This window comes from Gymnoscopelus microlampas (assembly GCF_963454915.1).
Source record: "Gymnoscopelus microlampas genome assembly, chromosome: 5".
Taxonomy (NCBI): Eukaryota; Metazoa; Chordata; class Actinopteri; order Myctophiformes; family Myctophidae; genus Gymnoscopelus; species Gymnoscopelus microlampas.
In genome coordinates, this window is record NC_139942.1 from 35,306,632 (window position 1) to 35,330,118 (window position 23,487).

At 40.3% G+C, this 23,487-nt stretch overlaps 1 protein-coding gene across 1 annotated transcript; it reads right to left on the reverse strand.

Moving 5' to 3' along the window:
• Positions 1–10,288: 10,288 nt before the first annotated feature.
• On the reverse strand, positions 10,289–12,202 carry LOC311045372 (5-beta-cholestane-3-alpha,7-alpha-diol 12-alpha-hydroxylase-like). Its single transcript, XM_084057217.1, has one exon. It carries the CDS (start codon positions 12,188–12,190, stop codon positions 10,655–10,657), a length of 1,536 nt encoding a protein of 511 aa, XP_083913343.1. The 5' UTR covers positions 12,191–12,202; the 3' UTR covers positions 10,289–10,654.
• Positions 12,203–23,487: the final 11,285 nt, after the last annotated feature.

The window sequence follows — 23,487 nt, forward strand, 5'->3', positions numbered from 1 at the left end:
AGCTGCATAGTCTGAGCTCCTTGCTCGCCTCCCGACCACCTATATAGCAACAACTATAGCTAGCAAAATGGTGATATATATTTGAGGTATACGTCACACACATACATGTGTAGAAGTGCAACAGGGATATGCCCTCTGATCTCTCTCTCACACACACACACGCGCACGCACACGCACACGCACGCACACACACACACACACACACACACACACACACACACACACAGGGGTGCACTGTATTCTAGATCAACAGTTTCTATATAATCTTTCAGTTATAAGCAGGTGGCAGTAACATCGGGGAGAGAAAGACTGGGGGTTTTGAGGACATTAAGTGTCAAAGGGACATGAGCCACATTGCCTCAGTAGATCCGCTAGAATGTATCCAACAGGTATGCTCAGTCATATCAAGTGTCATAATATTTAGACCTTCCATCCAGGCAAATGGCCAGATATTAGACCAGTTGACAGCTTGTACTCTGTTCTCCACTCCATGTCTTTTCCGACTTGGTGTTTATACTTGAAGCTCTCATCTCTCAGTCCGTGGAATGCAGTAGCACACAATGGGATTTTTTTCACATGTCAAGAATAATGCCTACATGTGTACAGAAATGCTGGGAATCTGAAAATTATGTAATCTGCATCTGTACCTACATGTGCATGTACATGTGCACACTTCCTCACTGGGTTCTGTATTTTTTTCCCTAGATTTTCCCAATTTCAATCAGAAAGGACAAGAGAAAGCACAGCAGGGGAGAAATGATTCATGTGAGATTAAAATCGGAAAGGAATTCCTCCATGTCTGTACTTTGTGCCAGCCATCGCTCTGAAGTTTGGGAAGTCATCTAAACGCAACTACTTTTAATAGACAACAGATAAACGGTTTAGTGTCTGGCTTGCATTAATGAAATGTATCTGGTCACTGTCATAATGGTCATATTACCATCTTATTTGTACTAGCCCTGCAATAACCCTTAATTATATCCTGCAAAATACTAATACAAATGTTGCACAGAACATTAATTGCCAATTGAATATGAACGGTCTTCATTTATTTAATAAAATTGATATTCATTCATTGACGTATGATTTTATATTGTATATTATATATATATATTTTTTGTGGTATAAAATTATTGTGAGTGTCACAAAGGGTTATAAACTACGCCAACTTTTGCAAGTTTGTTTGATTTGAGCGGTGTGCTGACACTGAAGCCTGACTTTACACTATACGCATGGAAAATAGTAGATCTACAAGCTTGCGACGCATTGTCAGCTTGTAGATCGGCCATTTTCGGTGCGCGCCACCTGCATGCAACTAAGTATATAACTCAGGCTTTAAAACAAGCCAGCTGGGCCTGCAGGACTCATCCTCCAGAGGCCTTGCCTCCAAACATTCCCTCCTCGTCTGACTGAAGAGATGTGGCGTTGCATGCACCCATGGTGCAGCATGGAGGAGAAGATGCTGCTGGAGAGACTGGAGCATTTGGGATTCAGCAAGCCAGACATGTGCTGTCCCTAAGGGGTCATACGGTCACGTGTTGATTCATTGCATTGCTCGGCCCTCCAAAATATTACCATATTGCCACCCAAAAGACAGATGGTCCTGCTTTGAATATTACCATGTTTGAAAATTCTGTATGTAGTCTATTCAACTGTATGAGAGAGACAAAATACAGTCTGTCCAAGGCCAGGAGAATATCATATATTTTTTTCCCCAGAAAAGACATTAAGACGTTGTTTGACATTCATCTTGATACAAGAACTGGAATTATGTATCAGCTATTGTAAGTTTGAGTTTTCAATACTAAATGTGTAAATGGCATGACTTGTGTGCTTTTAAAAGAGTGTAATATATACCTACTGTACATTTTGATATACTGTAGGATAACATCTAAATTATGTTTATGTCACATCTACAAAAGAAATACTGTATTATCAAACTAACAAGGAAGAAATCTATCTATCTATACGAATTGAACAATTTAACACAATAAATGTTGATTCTTGTTGAAAGAAAATAAAATAGTGTCCTATACAAAACAGCAGACTGTCACCCCTGATTCAATTATTCTTTCTATAAAATGATATGTTTGTACCAGAATCACACCACCTAGAGAACTAGGTCAAAAATAATTGTGTGCATACATTTAGAGTGAGAGTTGAAATACTGTGACAGGATCAACGCTTCCCAGTCTGTGTCACCTTCAGGAGGTCAATCATGTGGGTTTTGCGGCGCTAGTGAGTGTCGAAGCGATGCAACAGTCACAGACAACATGGAGAAGTGAATATCTTGACATATCTCCTTGGCCCCACCAATGTCAGCACAAGAGTTTTAGCAACACATAATAACTGAACAAAGTTGATGTGAGCTGACCGAGGTCTCTTTATGTAATAGATCAAGTCTGATCATGTGACTTGGATGTCCCCCCTAGAGAAAAGAGTGACACAAGACACCAGAGCAAAAGCATGCAGCTCAGTGCTGGGCTCCTCTTTTCTCCACCACATCCAACTGCTCTTAACCAGGATGTGCAGGGCTATCCCATAGGCTGCCTGAGAGTGGTGGCAGTCCTATCTCATTTGTTCATCTGTTTTCTCCCTGTTTTTCAGTCAAGCCTATTCTACCCGCTGGGTGAGAACGTCTCTTGCCAGTTTAGACTAAGGCTGGACTCCACTGAAGCAACTGAGATGAAAAGCCTTGAGGTCGATGGCAACAACACCCCAGAAGAACATCTTCCCTCAGCTTGGACTGTTTGTCTGTCTTCTACAAGTGAGACTAGCAGCAGGCAGCTGATTTGTATATATTAGTATTGTGGTACAAAAAGCAACAGAACATTTTCAGGGTAGATTTGAATATGAATCGACTATTGTCTATTACAACTCAGCTGATCCTATAAAGTGCTTGTGTGTTTGGAGTGATGATGTGTAATGTCTGTAGTTTAATTTAGCAACTTGTTAGCAACTGCCTTTTTAAGACACAAAAGCCTCAAAATTAATGACTGGGGTGTTTTCTAGCCTGTTTTTGTTGTGAAACTAAATATGAAAATCCCTATAAAGCCTGTGTTGTTAACCACAGATCTTATTTCTGGCATTTAATCAAAAACTAATTTAAAAAAAACATAAACTTTGAGAGAGAGAGAACCAAGGCAATATGGTTTTGGGAATACAAACTATGGGCCACTCTATGGGCGACAGAACTGGCAACGCCATAAAAACGTGATAGACGCACCACCCGGTGTCCAAACATAAATAAAAAAAGGAAAGAAGAAACAATATTCTATGATGGCTAATTAAAAGGGCAAATTTCACTTCATTAAAGAAGATATTTCCGTGCTGTCAGACTGGTAGGGCATACTGTAGGTGTATTTTCTATTGTGAAACCTGCAGTATGAAGTGCAGGGGTATAATAGCAAACATGTGGAGTGATACTAGTCTCTTCATTTATTTCTTTAATGCTTTAATTTAGCCATTAAATGTTTGTTTTATGTAACTACGTTTTGATGATGGATTATACATTGGTGGAACAATATGTGGAAAAAATAGGCAGTATAAAACAGGATGCTACAGCATGTGTCATCACTTAAAACAGTACACAAGAAGCGAGGAGTAAAATGTCTTCTCTAATAAAACTGATAAGGTTCCGCTAGAAAAGGCCTGTTATCTCTTTCTACTGGAGGTTTTGGCTTTACTGCTCTGCAATATTCTAAACATGCTGGCTATGAATGTGGCTCAGAATATCCTCTCTCCATATGTATCCGAATAGATGTTGTATTGAAGACATAAACACAGATGAAGACTGATGTTCCCTCTAGTGCACATTATGAGCTGGAGCATAATATATATATTTCATTTACAGTTATGTAATGTTGTAGCTAAGCTGGTTGAAATGTAAAAAAAAAACATATGCTATAACATATCTGTTCTGGGTTTGGAATTAATGTACTGCATAAGCGCTGTATCAGACTAAAATGGATTCATAATGCAATGGTAAAATAGCAAAGGCACAATTGATAATTAACCTATAGTAAAACGTTCTTATTATTCACAATAACCTTCTGCTACTCAATATTACGATAGAAATATATAAAGCCTTTATTTTACCAGTCCTATTTACATTTAACCTATCACAAAATAAATATATTGAAAAGTTTCAAATTTAAATGTTTTATTTTCACCTGTAATGACATGCCCAAAATTGGGACGCCAGGGTTAAAGTGGTTAACAGCACTGAGGTGCACTGAGTCTTTTCAGTTTGGCATGGCCCCTGTCGCTCATATCAAAGACACTCAAAAGAGCTTCATGTAAAAATGCATGAAACATGCCAGCAATGAACCCAGTTTTCCATTCACCGTGGCCAGGAGTGAAACCTTCTATCAAAGAAAAACATCTGCAACTTGAATGAAGAAGAGGGAGAGAAAGTGATATGTGCTGCTAATTACTCTGGAAATATGTATCCAAGAAATACAAGTCGGAAGTTAGTACAGTTAGTAACTTCTGCAAGTTAGTGTAATTGTTCTTACTGTACAGTAGATTCAAAGGACTTAAATCTACTGTTCATTTGAATCATCTCATCTCATTTCAATCTCTTTTTTTCTTCTTTTTTTTTTTACATGCATTTAACACAAACAACTACAGTATACATACAATCCTCTTTGTCGCGGTCATTATTTTCACACTCAGTGGGACCTTTTCAGGACAGCTGCAACCATTCTCCTTAAACAACAAAACAACAAAGCTTTTGCTTAGGGAGCTGGGGGGTCTTAACTCTTTGACATGATCTTGTCATAACTGCCCATGTCATGGGCTGATCTGGGGCAAGCCCCTAGGAGCAGCAGACATAGTCAGGGTCATTTGGACTATAAGAGATACATGCTAACTGAAACTCCTTCCAGACGCCTCACTGACATATCCGTTCTCCAGTGCAAGAACAGATCCACCAACTCAGTGCACTTCAGACACTGACAGCAATGCTGCAGGCTAACTCATAACAGCAGCACTCTCTCTCTCTCTCTCTCTCTCTCTCTCTCTCTCTCTCTCTCTCTGTGCTGATGTCTTATGCAACAGTCTCACACTACAATCATGCTTGTGCAGTATAATTCTATAATGTTGAAGAAGCATGGTATGTAAAGCACAAATATGGCACTTGTGATAACAGTGATGGCCACCGCCCAAAATTTGCCTGGTCTGATTTGGGGTCATCCCTATTTTACCCGGGTTCTATGTTCCCCCACCAAGGTTAGGGTTAGGTTTAGGTTTAGGCCCTATGTTCCCCGCTTTCCAATAGTAGGCTATATGTGTTATAATGAACATTTTGAACAATTAGGAGAAAAGTCTGGAATGAGAATCTAAGCTATAAATCTTCAGGCACTTTTAGAGTGCCTCATTCTGCAGGCTTTTTTTGTGCACTTCATGAGGATCTTAATGTCATCTGGAGTTGTTGATCGCCGTGTGTGTGTCGTATGTGTGTGTGCGTGTGTGTGTGTGCGTGTGTGCGTGTGCGTGTGCGTGTGCGTGTGCGCGCGCGCGTGCGTGCGTGCGTGTGTGTGTGTGTGTGTGTGTGTGTGTGTGTGTGTGTGTGTGTGTGTGTGTGTGTGTGTGTGTGTGTGTCCACGGAAAATGTTATGTTGGATTTATTAATTTTGTTACAGAATATAATCATTGGATGTGTTTTAGCCACAAGATGGCAGTAAAATCGCAGATTTTCAAGAAGAGTGCAAACCACGATTGGTTTGACCTGATGTCTGTCTGTCTGTCTGTCTGTCTGTACAGATGATATTAGGATAACGCGATCGAATTAGAATCCAAATGTGAATTATAATCATGCCATTTATTAACAAATCAATCGAATGATTTTTAGCCACCCAACACCACATTTAGTATTATTTTTATGGATGCAGGTTAACTTTAAGAACAAAATGTAATTTAGTTCAATTGTATGGTAGAGTATACAATACAATTCATACAATTGGGGTGGTTGTATTTTGTCACACTGCTCTTCTATTGAGACATTTAGATTGTGTCAAATAGTCATGTCTCACCTAAAGACACATGATCTGACAAGTATTTTGACCTGACGATTCAACCCTGAGCAAGCACTAGGCTCTATAGCTAAATGGTAAAAATGTCAGCTCTTGCACAGGAAACCGGGTTCAAATCCGGGGTAGAAAAGGAAAGTTACATGCAGCACATTTTCTGGACCGTTCAACATACTTGAAAAAATATATTTGAATAATTTCATTGTTAGAAATTATTTTTCATAATTTTGTGGTTCTTGCTTAAAAAACAAAATAGCATTCCTTGAAAGGAAACGTCCTAAAATATTAATAGTTAGCCTACATATCTAATTTCTAGGACATTATTAGGGAACTAAGGGAACAAGAGATTAAAGCATTAACCTCCTTCTAAAAAAAAGCCCTCTGCAAGAGTGCATATCTTTCTTTCTTTCTTTCTTTCTTTCTTTCTTCCTTTCTTTCTTTCATTCTTTCTTTCTTTCTTTCATTCTTTTGTATAAAATGAACAAGCAAGCAAAACTTCTGCAAAATTAATCGCACCACTTTGATAATAGAGAGCAAAAGGTTGAACCTACCTTCCATGATCGCTATAGAATACCCAGAATACCCTGGGCTAGGATCCAGAGGCATGGTTTCACTGTTCAAGCTCGGAAGCCGGATGAGAGAGACAATGGGTCATTTTTCTTCAAAACCCCTCACCACCAAGTACAGGCAGGACACTCAGGAGTCCAGCATCCTCCCAATGGGCCCATTGTTCTCTGGTTGGTTCGCCTCCATCACTAGAGCTCAACTAGTTGTTTATTTCATTCAGGATGACTTCTGTCACAGCCTTATTCATTCACCCAGAAGCTAACACTGATACTTCTTTGGACCTTTAGAACCCTGCATGTACAGTGTGTGTGTGTGTGTGTGTGTGTGTGTGTGTGTGTGTGTGTGTGTGTGTGTGTGTGTGTGTGTGTGTGTGTGTGTGTGCGTGCGTGCCTGCCTGCCTGCCTGCCTGCCTGCCTGCCTGCCTGCCTGCCTGCCTGCCTGCCTGCCTGCCTGCCTGTCTGTCTGTCTGTCTGTCTGTCTGTCTGTCTGTCTGTCTGTCTGTCTGTCTGTCTGTCTGTCTGTCTGTCTGTCTGTCTGTCTGTCTGTCTGTCTGTCTGTCTGTCTGTCTGTCTGTCTGTGCGTGCTTGCGTGCATGCTTGCGTGCTTGCGTGTATGTGTACAGATCTATAGATTTTTTATTCCTCTGGATTCCCCTTTGTCACCAAGGGAAACAGTGAAATAAGTGTAGCCTGCAGTAAGACTCAAAAGTGATATGGGTTTTCATTGTCTTCTTGGCTAATGAAGTATCTCTTCAGCCTTGGAAAAGGGCTAGGAATCTAGTACAACCTGTTTTGAAGGTAGTGTACTGTAGTAAGTGATATTATTTTCAGTCATAACAAAACATTTTTCAGGAGGTATCCATTTATCCGCTTCAATTGTATAGTGTTCCAGTTTCAATTTTGTCAGGGCAATTCTTTGTGTCATCTATTCCAATTTCATTTGCTTATCCTGTTCTCTCTCCTGATTGGATGAAATTGGTATCCCGACTTGAAAATGTGTTTTCTGTTTACTAAAGAGCTGGGGCAACAGGGAGACCCCCTGTTATTGAACACTCTAAAGAAATGACTTACTATTACTATCATAATATAGAGCTATTTAACTCTTATTTTAACTAAACAAATTACTTACTGCACTTTAAAGTCAGAAACACAGCCAAAACTTGATCCTATTATGTATATTTTGTATTAGTTTTATTATTTTTTTCTGAATCTTGAATCATGTACAGTACATTTTCTACAGTATATATATTATTTTTCCAGCTATTGAATTCAATAAACAGCAAAAGGCAGTTTTCGAGCTTAGAGCTAGAAGCACATTTTCATTGTTGCTCTTGCGTTGCTTTTGTTGCCTCATGCTCAAGTTTGACCTCTTACATAAAAGAGGGACAGATGCTTGTCATTATCACCAGACCACATCTGTTGACCGTATATGTGTGTGTGTGTGTGTGTGTGTGTGTGTGTGTGTGTGTGTGTGTGTGTGTGTGTGTGTGTGTGTGTGTGTGTGTGTGTGTGTGTGTGTGTGTGTGTGTGTGTGTGTGTACACGTACAAGAGCACATGCAGGATTTGTTGTTGTGGATTTTTCCATTCGTTTTCCAGCTAATTCGAGGGTTTTCTTCCCGTAAAAGGTTTTCTTTTTCTTGCCACTGTTGCCAAGCGCTTGGGGGAATGTTGGGTCTCGGTAGAGATCTGGACCTGCTCTGCGTGTAAAGTGTCTTGAGACAACTTATTGTGAATGTATTGATTACTTGATTGATTTAATTCCAGTCTTGTGTCAGATGATGGATTATTTGCATTTTAAAACGCCGTCACTGTGCAACATTCAAAGCATAGTTTGTGCACTATTGCAGGAGATAACAATGCCTTTCCTATTATTTCTAAAGAATAAACTTGAGCAAATCTTCAATGGATACTGAGCATACTGTACATATATTATTTATATGTATTTTAACAAATACAACTGAGTCCAGAAGAGTCAATACTATGTTTAGAGTTCATTCTCTTCAGAAAGTCAAATATTGTAAGCCAGGGGTTAAAGTCTGAGACAGTGGGCCTGAGTCAAGGTTCAGAAAGTGTTTGTTCATCTGTGCATAACTCAGTGTTTCTCACACTTTTTCATGTCAAGGACTCCCAAATAAATTTGTATTTGGCTGCGGTCTCCCAGCTGAAAGTGTTTTGTGCCAGGGACCACATACAAAACTAGTGATGTTAAAATGTTTCAAAACACTTCCAGATTTTTTTTAATAGCAGATTTCTCATTTCAAATATGTGATGTACCTGTACATCGGTTTATAATGGTTGAACTGATTGTTTTGTACAAACTGATTTTGATGCAATGATAACTATAATTTAGCTGGGCACCTCCTGGAACCCCCTCCAGGCTCTAACTGTATTACTAAAGCATAATTTATATTAAATGACGTTTTCCAGAAAGAACACACAATCATGTGATCTATGAATTTATCACTAGAATACTATTAAGAGACACTCTCGATGAAGGTGCAGAGGGACCGAAACATCAATACTTGAATAAAATGGATGCTGCTGAGCAATAGCAGTGTGCAGGATTTTTCTTCATGAATATTTCTTCATGAACTTATTCTGTTGTCTTACTTTATCCAAACTTCTATATTAAACTCACGTTAACTTATATACTGATTTGTAACGTATGTACTGTATAAGCGAGCAGACAAATGTGATTATATGGGCACATTTGTTTCTAATAATGATGACTCAACCAGGAAATCCGGCACACCACTCCAGGACCCCAACGGAAACGTCCGCAAGGACTTTTTTGGTCGGACCTTTTAGACAAAAGTAGGCCTATTATAAATGTAACTGTGTTGTTTTACATTCTTTTGCCTAATAAAAATTTCAATCAATCACTTCCCCTTTTCTTGAGATTCTAGACATTGACGTATCATCTTAGGTCACCAGGTCATTTAGTGCACTGTTTCTCAACTAGTGGTCAATTGCATCATTACTGGTGGTCCATGTCTCCTCGTGGCTATGGTGGATAGGGACAGAGTCTCGTGTCATTTTCTGGCTCCAACCTTGCCCTGTAAACATTCTTCAGGTATGCCAGCATGAATACCACTCTCACAGTGATATGGAATAGTTACAAAAGGTAAAATACATTTAGCTTTTACCGTAAGCTCTGGGAATTCTGCCTGCCAACTCATCCAGAACTTCACAAGGTACTGTGTTTCATACATGTGCCTCTTGATAGAGTCTGGACATGACCATGAGCTGACAATGAGATGAACCTCTTTTGTATAGTTAGGCTTGAAGTGCTTGTGGAATTGAAGCATAAGCTTCCTCAAATGACCACTGACAATGATGATGTCTGTAATTCCCCTGTCCTCAAATACCAAGTTACTAAGCTTCTCCATGAAATAATGAAATATGAAAAGAGGGGGGGGGGGGGAGGGAGGGGGGGGGGGGGGGTCGTCACTTTCCTACATTACTGAATGGTCAGGGACGACATGCAATATATTCACAGACCACCAGTGGTCAGTACAGTATGTAGGATCTAACCTGGATTCTCAAGCTTATGATGGCTTGCTAAAAAAGAACAGATTTTCAAGCTAACAACAATCCCCTGAATTTACCTTGCTCCACTGCATAGAATGTTATACTTTCAATATTATTATAATGTCCAGAGCATGACACAAAACCTTGAATGATTACTGTTGCAGATTTACACATTTTATTATTTAGGAATCATACACAAACATAATAAAGGAAACAGCATGATAACTATTATGATCACAGCATGATATCCTATTTCTGTACCATTTACAGCATTGTATGATTTGCAATAAAGTGAAGTACAATAACTGTGAAAACAAATGATTATAATATTGGCAATGAGCAAAATGCTAAACAAAAAGAACAAGGGAGGTTTATTAATATAAAATTAAAATAAAATGTACAATGTTTTCATCAAAAGACAGATTACAGTTATAAGAACAGTCAGTACAGCAATCAATCTGGCATGATTCATTTTATCAAGCAAAAGTGGACAATGAGAGATGGCACTTTTGTGATTTCTAGGATTAGAATCTGAGCCTGTACCTGAACTGAATGTCGCTGCTAGGCTGCATGGATCCAAAACCCCATCGTTTGATGTCAATATCAGGCATCTCCTGATCTGGATTTTTCAGCTCAAAGTCAAAGTATATCAACATGAGGAAAATGAACTGCTTTAGCTCGTTGGTGGCAAAGAATCGCCCAGGACACATGGTGACCCCAGCTCCCCACGGCATGTTATAATACTTCAGCTTCTTCCCTGCTTTGTAAAAATCTGTTTTCCTGCTCCCATCTGGGTTTAGAAAGCGGTCGTATTTGAATGTAAGGGGATCGGGGTAGACCTCTGGGTCTGTCTGAACAGCAGTGTAAGGGAAAAGAGCCACTCTGTCGCCCTCACGAACGGCGTACTCGCGTCCATCGGCCATCTTGAGGGTCATGTCCTGAAGCACAGCTCTGGTGAGGACCGGTGCGGCAGTCAGGCGGAGGGTCTCCTCCACAGCACTGTCCAGGACTGGTGTTCTCATCAGCATGTCTCGGGTCAGGTCGATGAGAGGGCCACTGCGCTTTACTTCTTGCCCGGTTTCCCGCAAAACCTCCTCTACCTCTACCTTGACGGCCTTCATGGCCTCGGGGTGCTTCATGAGGTAGAGGAGCAGCCAAAAGGCACTAGGTCCTGTGTTGCCCTGGGACGCCCACAGGAGGAGGAACATGAACCGGTTTTGCATAGACTCCTTCATTCCATGCTCCTCCCTCAACTGTTGCTGGTCCATCACCCAGCCGCTGATATTGTCCTTAGTCTTGACCTTTTTCACCGACAGAGTACTCCAGAACAGTTTCAACAGCCTCTCAGCCTCCCTCTTCTCACCAGGTGGCAGCACGCCGTAAGCCAGTTTGGGAAAGAGCTGGTCATATTTGCGAAACTCATAAAACAGGTCATTGGATTCGAGTCTGTCTATCTCTTTGGCTTTCTCCAAGCCCCCTGACCTCTGGGGTGTCTCATTGCCAAACAGAGCAAGGTATCCGGCCCTAAAGACAATGTTATAGCTGTACATAAATAGTCCTTCCTCCACCCAGTCCTTTTGATCAGCTCCTGAACCCACGCTGTGCAGCATTAGGTTCTGCAAATTACTCATCATGGCTTGTGTCATTACAGACAATCCATCCCCCATTAGGTGCTTGTTGTTAGTCACTTGGAGAAAGTTGCCCTCGTATTCAGATGATTCATATCCGAACACTCTGGCTACCAGATGTACTGCGAATTTTTTAAAGTCTAGTTTTGTGCGGGCCTCCTTAGTAACAGCCCCAAAGGACAGGGGGTCCATGATAAACGTGAAGTAAAACCCTCCCAGTTGTACCGTGAAAATGTCTCCATACTCTCGCTTCATCCTCTGCAGAAACTTTGCTGTGTCCCTGCGAAACTCTAGGACATGGCCCAACCAGGGGATAGGTCCCCTATCCAAAGGTGGCTCTCGGGGGCGCCGCCGACGGAATGCCCCTAGATAATACAACCCTCCGAGTAGACAGGCCAGCAAAGCAAACAGGATCGGCAGCAAGACGCCCATGACTCTCTCCTCTTGCAGGCACAACACTATCTGAGGTCAGGCTCAAATTTCGGCTGGGAAAAAACTAACTATGCTCCTCCCCTTGTCATTTCCAGGAACTATGAACCAGCCAGCTTTTAAAGGCCTGTACTCTTACACAAGCCTTTTCAGTACTCTGCTGATTAGTGATTACACCTCTAGTAAGGTTGAAGTTGGGTGGAGCTATACTGACAATTTTATCACCATAACCATGAGCCAAAAAGAATGATAACATGTTCTGTTCTGATCTTGCACTTTTACTCTGACCTTGTAGTACAAGTGCAAGGTCAGATTAATTACAAATTCACTCTGGATGAGAGCGTCTGCCAGTGTTGCATTGCTCATTGCTCGCATACCATGGCGTCCAGCCAAAGATTTTTCTGGAGCACGTGCACGTGCACGTACATGCACCGATTAAGAATTCAATGGTCCATTGTGTGACCTGCTAAATCCTATAGTGTGTAGGTATTAAGCGACGTGCGGGTGACGTCATTAAAATAGCATCCCACCAAAGATAAAATCACCAATGCAACACTGGCGTCTGCTAAATGGCAAAAATATTACAATGCAATTGTAAACTGGCCTGCCCTTTGGTTAAGCTAAATTAACCGGAGCATGATGGATCAAACCTACTTTGTGCACGCCCACACAGCGCTGAGAAGAGATGCGTTCAGCCAGTGTAACTGAATCCACCTGTACGAGTATTGAGGGCCATTAAATAATTAATAGTTGAGAGTTTGAATAAAAAACAAAAAAGGAAGAAAGAAAATGATGATGCATATGCCCCAAAAAAGCTTATTGTCCAGCTGATTGTTTTGTACTGCAATTATGAAAGTGTCAGAGTGATTCTAGAACGTCTTAGACTTTAAATTGTCCGCACCTACTCTGTGCAATTATGCATTTCATACACTAACCATTGGGGAAATACATGGCTCTGGCTGGAATAACACTGTTGCTGTTGTAACCATATGGTCTGCACACTGACTGACTATTCACCTGTGTGCCACATAGATAATATTTAATGTGAATTTAATCAACAGCTACAGCTGATGGTGATAAAAGCAATAATTATTAGGCTCTCTGATGCAAGATCTATGACAGTAAAAAGCATTCATCATGACTGTACAGGAAACAATGCCTTTGAGTCATGAAACTCTTGAGTCAGGGCACGCTCACATACCACATCATGGTATAAAAAAGGCTTTTTAACAGATCTCGCATAAGAATGCCTCGGATTTATATTTTACCTGCTGCTATTGCCTTGTACATTGTACTTGTATATGGGTTGAAGGTACATTTGAAGGCACATTTTTATGTGGTTAATATTTTTTATTCATAAGGACAATGCAACATTATGTTCTGTGCTGTGGGTTTATGATAAAGGAACATTACCCCCACATACCTGTACAGTAAGCAGTCATAATATTATAAACAGAACAATATACTGTAAGATAAGATAAGAGAAGACTACAGCCATGCAGTTGAAGATAAACTATAGTAGAAAAAGCAACAAAGTTGAAGTAACAAGAAATGTACAACATGTTGAAGTTCTTTTGAACAGCTTTCTTGTACATTTACAATAATCTACCACCAGGTTTTTTTGCGAAAATATATATATTTTGTTTTTGCAGAGAAGATTTCCTAACTGTCTGGCCTATACAATGCCTTCCTCCCCATTAGAAAGTTATGAAAGTAAATCCCTAAATGTCCTCATGCTATCCTTCTGCCCAAGGGTTGTATAATAGTTAGTCACAAGAATTAACTATTGACAGTCTAACAAACCACAGCAAACAGTGTAAAAAAAATCTAAAATTCAAAACAAAAAACAAGACACAGACATTCAATTAAAATACCATCATCAAAAAAAGCAAAAACAACTAAATAGAGGCCATATAATAGAGTCCTCAGATGAGTCCAGATCTCTAGTTAAAAGCCATTCTAAAGAAGTGAGTCTTTAGACGAGTTTTAAAACTGGCCAGTGAGGTAGCCTGCAAACGCTCTATCCCTTTCTGTAACAATTAAGGCTTGTTGTTTGGACTTCGAGTAACAGCTGGTCTGACGATCTAAGGTTGCGGGAAGGGATGTAAGGGGGGACAAAAGGTCAGAAAAATAGGCAGGTGCAAGGCCGTTTCGTGATTTAAAAGCAAACAATAATATTTTAAAATCAGTTCTTAAAGCCACAGGTGCAGTGAGGCCAGAACAGGGGTGGGTGATATGGTAATTGTTTCTGTTTCTAGTAAGAACCCTATTGTCCCTTTTTAAGAAGAAGAGATGGGAACGTGTCTGTGTCTACACAACCACCCTATACATGCATGGCCATAGAATAATTGGTACAGAGGCTGTCTGGGAAACAGAAGGTCCCCGGTTCTCCCCCCAGGCCTGGTCTTTGTTTGAAGTGTCCCTGACCAAGACACTAATCCCTAACTGCACTGTGGCCGCTGCATTAATGACACCCACTGATCCTAATAGTTAGGTTGGCAGAGGACACATTTCATATAGGAGTGGGGACCATATTATTAAAATCTTTTTAATAACCACATAACCATTAGGCTATTGTTCCCTCAACCCTAGCTTCCCTCATGCTTTAGGCGCTCATTTTATCGCTTGGGGTAGGAACCTCGGTATCCACATGCTAATGCTGAGGGTACCCTTTTGTGTACCATGTTGACGACGACAGAATGTGGACCATGTCAACTCCATTTGGAAACAAACCTTGTGTACTTTCCAAATAGATTATAACGGATTACTGCCGTATTGGTATGCAACTCGGACGTCGCTCGACGTGGGCACTCGCTTGGCTAATGTCACACTCGGGCGCGCCACAGGGGGCTCCAGGTCGCTTCTGTTGGTATCCCTGCCTTGTTATCAGTACCAGCATATTTATTGAGTTGACATGGCAGCAGGGCTGCATTCCTTCGGTGTCAACAACATGGTACACACAAAGTTGTTGATGTTCCGCGCTAAGTCTGCATTCCTTTGGTACCGTGGTATGCAAAAGGCTGGCTCTGATGGTGAGGGCTGGGGCCTAAACTGGCTTCATGTGGTTATGCCCACAGATTTACGCAACAGAGGTTGTGATATTTATTATATACGTATTTTCGTTTCAAGGGGCACTTCTTATTTTCAGTTTCTGTATTGGTTTGTCATAATCCACCATTCAAATAGTGAAACAAAGATGGGTTTCTATGCATGCACTCTAGTGTGCATTCATCTGTAACACACGCAATTTTGTCTCTAGCTTGCTGGCTTTCAGGGACTGGTCTAACCAGAGATTATAATCTTTAATCCAAATGTCTCAAACAACACGTTGACCTCAACTCTGACCGGCATCGCTGGAGGTGTTGTTGCTTTGTCATAGATGGAAGTTAACTCCAATGAGCTGTTAATGTATTCCTCGAGAGATAATCAGTTACCTTGGAGGGCCTGCACTCTGTACAGCTCAAAACACATGCAGCTCTATAGAGGAAAGGAGAGACCTGATACTAGGATTAGTTTTGTCCAACCTCGAACTTCATAAAATCATAAGATTGGTAGGCAAACTTGAGTTATGCCAAGACGGCACACTGAAATAGGATATGATGGCATATATATCAATATTGTCCACAAAATACATAGTTTCTCTACCAAGACTCTAACAAGTCCCCAGTTCTTGTGGACAAGATTGGTAGATGACGTCGAAAGAAAATGTAATTAATTAATATAAGAAAACACATGTGGACTTAAATACCTTTATACATTTTATTAAAGGACTGTAAGGGCAAAAACAAATGTTATTTATTCAGATAACATCCAAAGGGTTCACTTCTTCAAAAAGGGCTGTACTGTTTATTCGTTTGGAAGCAAAATTGTTATATTTCATGAGTAAATAATCGGCGTGAGTAGGATGTAAGAAGGAGGAAAGCATATGTCAGTACATAGATATCTTACATAGACTATAGAATAATTAGAACAGTACTATAAGTGGGTTCTATATGCTGTTAAATGAGAAAAATGACATCACCTCATAAGTTCCCAGAATAAGGTATTATAATTATGAACAACATCAGAATTGGTCAAACCTTTCTTTATTTTATTTTATTTTGAAGGCCATCCCTTGGCAGGATGGCAGGATCCAATTTTTTTTTTCTTCAGCCGTCTGGGGGTTGTTTTCCTGAAAAGCCCACATTAACACCACCGGGGAACACCGGCACCGCTCTCGAGTGTGTAGTGAGCAGTTATCTAGATAGCCCCTACTGCTGCTCGAAACAGTGTGTGGGTTGATTGGATCTCGGACCCTTCATCAATGACACCATAGGAATTTAACAACCTTATTACCAGTGGCCTTCTGGAAGCCTTAACCTATATTCTGACTGTGCATATCTGAAAAATATTTCATACAACTTTTTACAAAATCATTTATAGCGAGAAAAACTCACGTGATGTCTCTTTACTCACACAGACGTATAGGACCTACTTTTCCTCTTTGAGCAGGTGAGAGGAGAGGCTTCTGTCACTCAATTTAACCAGGAAGATTATTTAATAAAGGTTGTCCATCGGAGTTTGAGACCCTCAGTCTCCCCTGGGGAGGTTTTGTAGACTTCAATGACTCCTGGGGCAAGATCTGAAATGGATGAATGTGACTAAGACTGTAAGTTAGTATTTATCGTTAAATGACTATGATAAATGACAAAAAAAACGAAATCAAAAAGATATTAAGCAAATCACATTTAAATCAAATATTCACCAACTCCCTCCTCTTGAAACAATACTATATATGTATTCTTTATATATATATATATATATATATATATATATATATATATATATATATATATATATATATATATATATATATAGTGTGTCAGAAACAGGAAACCAAAAAAATAAAAATTGAAAAAAATATATAAAATTGAAATATTTAAAATAAAAATTTAACAATGGAAAATAAGGAATAAACATCTTTGTTCTGAGGTACATTAGAATTAGATACAGTACACAAAAATACCCAGAAATAAAAGCTTTCCAAAAAGAAAATAGCAGATCGACAAGCTCAAAAATGTTTTAATTTAAAAATGATCAAATTTTAAAAAACGTTTTAAAATAAATCAAAATGACGTTATCATTTTTGTAATATTATGTTTTGATTGATCAATCAATCAATAATATTATGTGTTAATGCTTTCTAAATAATATTATAACATATTGAATCTTATTAGGGTTAATTCGACTGATATATGTTTTAAATTTAATTCAATGGAGGCTATGTCGTTAGGATGACATTGCCATAGTTACGTGTTAGTTACCAGGGAAGCTAACACTGCCTGTAAGGAATTATGGGTAATGGAGTCTTAGAGACCAGATAAGAGGTCATGTTGGAATGAGTTGCCATAACGTGGCTTTTACAGAACGGAACGGAAACGGAAATCTCCACAAGGGATTGTGGATATTGAAGTTTGCTTAACAGTTAAAGTTACTAAATTAGACGAACAAACTCATTCACACATGCAAACATAAAACATCTGAGGGAGAGAACAAGAGATAAGACGAGAGAGATAGAAACTTTCACTCCCACACACATACCGTAGACATCAGGCACTCGTGCCTTGCAACGAGACACAGGGAGAAAGACAGAAAGAGAGAGAATCATTCATACAAACAGACAGACATATGACAGAACATATATATTTCACTAAAGACTCATTTTGGAATCAAAAAGATGTTATCCTGAGTGGTTTACTTATTATATTAAATTACATTTAAAACAAATATTTAAAGGAAAGTGGGTTCAGTAATATTAAGTTATTTAAAAAATATATAGACCAATATTTGTTTACTAACATTGAGACTGGACGCACAGGTGATTGTTTCACACAATCAATTCCCAACCTGTTGTTTCGGGGTGAGCTTGTTTCAGCACACCCCAACCCCCTCTTGTGTGTTGGCTAGTGAGGCGCGTCCTAGCGAGACCTGATAGAATGGGTTTCATTGCGCGCATACTGGTTGCACGCATGCTGGTTCTTATCAGTGTGACGTCGTCTGTTAAGGGGTCTATTTAAAGATATTCAAAGGAAAGTGAGTTCAGTAAGGAAAGTGATATTACATTATATATAGGAATGTAAAACTTAATATTAAGGCTACATATATTTAATGGTTGAATGAATTAGAACATAATTATTACCAAAACAGTCTTAGATAAAAAATTAAAAAAATCATGCATTCACACTTCCCATTTCTGACGCATGAGCTGTATGTGTCAGAAACCGAGTTTGGGCAAAATAGATGTAAAAAATGAAAGTAAAATGATTGTTGCTGAGTAACCTGGTCACATGTGTCTGTGACCATCTGATGGCGCTGACATTATGGCAAAAATAAAGGAAATAATATTAATAATAGGCTGACAGTAATAAAGCTGATATTATATAGATAGATAGATATTGCTATAAGGGAGTTACTGTAATTGGAGGGAATGGGTTAAAGTTATATTGAGGCCAATGGCCCTGACAAGGTCAGAATGTTCTCAGAACAACAGTTTTAAGTTAACATATTAAATGAATGCTAATAATACCAAATGTCTCGGGTTCAAATAAGATTATGCACAAGACAAAGATGGCGAACCAAGTGTATGTAGAAAGAGTTTCCATGAGCTACATTAGTTGCAAAACACTCTAGGTTATGACCGTCAATCAGGGTTTGAGACGAACGTAATGGTCTATTCAGATGTGATAGCCCAACACACAAGGTCTCCCACCCATCAGAACTACAAAGGGGGGTGTAACTTTGAAAGTTACACCCCCCTTTGTAGTTCTGATTCAATGCGATCAAAGTTTTGCCAGATTCAAACTTTTCAAAACAAGCCTTCATAGTATAATATTATAGTGTTAATGTAGCCTTCTCTTTGAGCAATTATTAACCATAGCCACTTTGTTATGAGAGCAGCTCCGAACAAGAGAATGTAAACAGATAAGTGAATGGATATGAATTAATGAAACTAATCAAATTGTACCAGGATTCATGAAATGCAAAATAGCAGATCTTCAAGGACTAATTCCTTTCCTTTTAAGTGTTTTAAAAGTTAGGACACATCAAGTTCATCTATCTCTGAATCAATTTTATCTATGTCCTTTTCAAATTCATCAGTTTGAGGGCAGTGTGGCTTTGTCCGTTTAAAGGGAAGTTCATTGTTTAGGTTGTAACACCTTGCCTGGGTGTGGCCATATTTTCCACAACTATAACACTGAATGGTCTTATAATCTCGACGCGGAGCCTGACTTGTATTTTGTGAGCCCTGTGGCCCAAAGGTTAACTGGGTGTGTGATGTATTACCTTGATTCCATGGTTGGCTGTGCTGTCGGTTTGCCCCGGAACCCCATATGTGTTGCTTGTGATGTGGTTAATTGAATGTGACCTGTCCTTCCGGAGTAAAAATAGCCTGTATCTTCGCTCTAGGTTTTGGTTCAGCAACGCAACGGTCAAAATGCTCAATCAGAGTAGTGATATCATCTATAGTTTTTGATTTCCATAAGGGATCATAAGTTGTTATGGCCTGCTTTAAGTGAGGGCGCAGACCATCCATTAAGAGGTGGTTAAACAAGTTTTGATAGCCCACCTGGCCACTGGTTAGGCCTGAGTGGCGGTTAAACTGGGTTTTAAATTTCTGAATGAATTCTGAGACATCCTCTCCGTCAGTATCAGTCAGTATCATGTCAACAGTCAGTATCATGGTCAGTATCATGTCCAGTATCATGACAGTATCATAGTCAGTATCATGCCAGTATTATGGTCAGTATCATGTAAGTGTCATGGTCAGTATGATGGTCAGTATCAGGTTGGTATCATGGTCAGTATCATGTTGGTATAATTGTCAAGCATGTCAGTATCATGATGAGTATCATGATGAGTAACATGTCAGTATCATCAGCATCATGGTCAGTATCATGTCAGTATCACCCCAAGACTGACAGCTCTGGGTAGGCAACCCGGCCTGGCGGAGATAGGCCTATACATTCAAAGGAGGATTGCACTTTTCTACCGTAGTTTGTCCCTGGTGGTATTATCTTTTAAATGACACTGTGTAATTCTATGTTTCTTGTGTAGGCCTACTTTGTGTGTGTGTTGATGGTGGTTGTATTTGGCTGTACAACAAATTTGATAATAAACCTTGACCGTGACGTATATTGGCAGTGAGCAGGTTCAGTGATCAAATAGTTGATGAAGAAATTACAGACTCAAAGGGCAAAGCACACTGACAGCCTATTAAACAGTCCTATTCACTACATCAAGGGTTCCCAAACTAATATTTGAACTAGGGACGCTCCACCCTGACAAGCACTTGGAATTGTATTAAATTTAGTTTGACTCGGTTCCACAGATAAATATTGTGAAAATAGCCGAACTACAAACTCACCACAAGCTCTGCTCTTGCACATTAAGCTAATCATCTGGGGAACCCCCAAAATAATTTAATTAGGAACCTCGGCATCCACATGCTGATGCTGAGAGGGTATCCTTTTGTGTACTATGTTGGCAACGACGTTATGTGAACCATGCCGACTCCATTTGGAAACAAACCAGGTGCAATTTCCAACGGATTACTGCCGTATCGCTATACAACTCGGACGTCGCTCGATGTGGACACTTGCTCAGCTAATGTCACACTCAGTGCGCCACAGGGGGCTCCGGCCTGCTTCTGTCATCACCCCTTGTTTGCAATAGCAGCATTTTTATTGAGTTGACATGGCAGCAGGGGTGCATTCCTTCGGCGTCAACAACATGGTACACAAAGGGTTTTGAGTAGTTGTGTTCCGCAGGTCCGCATTCCTTTGGTGCCACGGTATGCAAAAGGCTGGCTCTGATGCTGAGGGAACATAGGCTGAGGGAACATAGGACCTAAACTGACCTCACTGTGTTTATGCCCACTTATTCACGCAACAGAGGTTGTGATGTTAATCATCTAGACGAGTGCAATATATGCACATTACTATATATGGGCATAGCGGTTCAGATCTGGACAAATGGATCTCTGTATTTGTCAGTCCTTGTCCCTTTTATGCCCATATATGGAGATCGCTGATGTGTTTGCGGGTGATGCCATGACGACACATTGAGATTAGACAACATACTCCATATTTGGCCCTCCCATTAGCCAATATTATTGTATATGGGCATATCGGTCGTATCGGCGCTTCTGGACAACGGCCAATCCAAGCGACTCGATGTGCGTGCCGAGTTTGAAGTCGGTCGGTCCCATATATGTGAATGACCATATATGGGCATAATGGTCGGAATCACATGCTGCAGGGCGCTCTATCACCTTCAAAAATCCTGTTTTCACTTCTTCCCATACAGGGTGGCACAAACGCGTGAAAACTATATTTCCCCCCGCAGCTTCCTCATGTCCTAATGTGATGGCTGCACCCCACGACTGACACAACCCTGGTAGACAACCCGGCCAGGGGGAGATAGGCATAATGCATTTAGAGGAGGAGCACACTTTTCTTGTTTGTCCCTGCTGCTATTTTCCTTTTAAATAACACCATGTAATTCTATGTTTTTGTGTGCATTGACTGTGTGTTGATTACATTATATTACATTACAGTCATTTAGCAGACGCTTTTATCCAAAGCGACTTACAATAAGGGCATTCAACATAGGTAAGGAAGGAAAGTAATCTTCAGAAGTCTTGTGCATTCTTTTCTAAGACAAGCAACTAAGAGTAGGCTATGTTAGTAGGGGGGGGGGGGGTTCACTGTTTTAACCCAGCAAGCCTATGTAAATTACATCACTGCTGAAAAGCATCCCAGCCCAAACAGAAAAGTAACTAATAATTGGGCTGTGCAACCTGGAAATGACCGTAATAATCCTAAAACGGGAGCAAACGGCCCACCGGCCGTTTGCCCTGTCTTGGCGGCCTGGAATGGCGCGGCCGTTCTGGAATTGTCCCAAATTTCCCAGTGGCCAGCACGTCCCTGGTTGATGGTGGTTGTATACTGCTGGCTGGGCAACACATTTGATAATAAACCTTGACCTTGACTAATATTGGCATTGAGCAGGTTCCGTGATCAAATAGATGATGACGAAATGAGACTCAAAGGGCAAACCACACTGACAGCCCTATTAACGTACATGATGGGAGAGCAAGTGACCTTGTGAATTTACGTTAAAGTTTGATAGAATTACCATTTTAATTGTTGAACAGGACTGCTAAAATAGAAAGCTTTTAATCTATGAAGATTATATATAGATTAGGCCAACTTTATTAGCCTTTCAGCTCCATTAAACCGTCTTTGTTTTGGTGAGTAGCGAAAGTGTAGCCTACTTTTTATTTTGACTAAACACGAGAGGCTGCTTAGTCTGTGGTGCGAGCGCGTGGGGACCACTGTTGCGTTGGGAGGGGTGATATGGGTGTGGTGTGGGGGGAAAGGGCCTAATTTAATTTGTTAATTCGAGGTGAATTAAATCAAGTTCTTAACGGCAACTTATGTACACGTCATTATACGTACTGCACTGTTTCTCAACAAGTGGTCGATAAAATAAAATACAAATCTTCACTTTCACCTAATCTAAATGCATGGTCAGGGACACATGCAATACCTTCACGGACCACCAGTGGTCCACGGACGGCCAACTGGAAAACCCATCTTCTAAAGCAGGGGTTTTCAACAGGTGGTCCATGGACCATGTGGTCCCTGACCATGTTGCAATATGTTTTTTTCTTCTTCCATGGAACAGTGCACATTATCGACCTGGTGAGTGGTGACCTATGATGACGTGTCAATGTTGTCAGTTTCTGGGAAGTCGGAGGTCAAGAAATTCCACAGAAAAGGGAGTTCGAATCTCAAGAAGGGGAAGTGTACCGGATTGCCTGATGGAGTCATCATTATTATGTGTCTGTGTAGTCCATGGACCACTGGTTGAGAAACAGTGCAGGATGTATCATGGGATGCATGCATATAGCAAGTGTTAGCAAAGCACTAATCGTAGCTCTAATCTCACCCAACACAACAGTGGTCCCCAGGTTGATTCTTAGTCAGGGTGTGGTCCCTGGTTCACAATCAGTTGAAAACCCCTGTTCTAAAGCTATGGACCAGATCTAGGCTACGTACACTCTACTGACAGACTGGACTAGACAGTAGACAGTCTAAAGAAATAAAGAGTTTCTGAGTTTGGCACTTCAAAATGAAAAATATATATTGTTTTACTTCTTTATCGTTTGTTATGATGATGACTGCAACTTGACTAGGCACATTATATACAGTAGGAGTAGCCTTCATATCTATCTTGTAACTGTTAGATGCAGAGAC

Bases quoted from the DNA above. Each gene is read 5' to 3' on its own strand.
- LOC311045372 (XM_084057217.1), bottom strand. From the start codon at position 12,190: ATGGGCGTCTTGCTGCCGATCCTGTTTGCTTTGCTGGCCTGTCTACTC.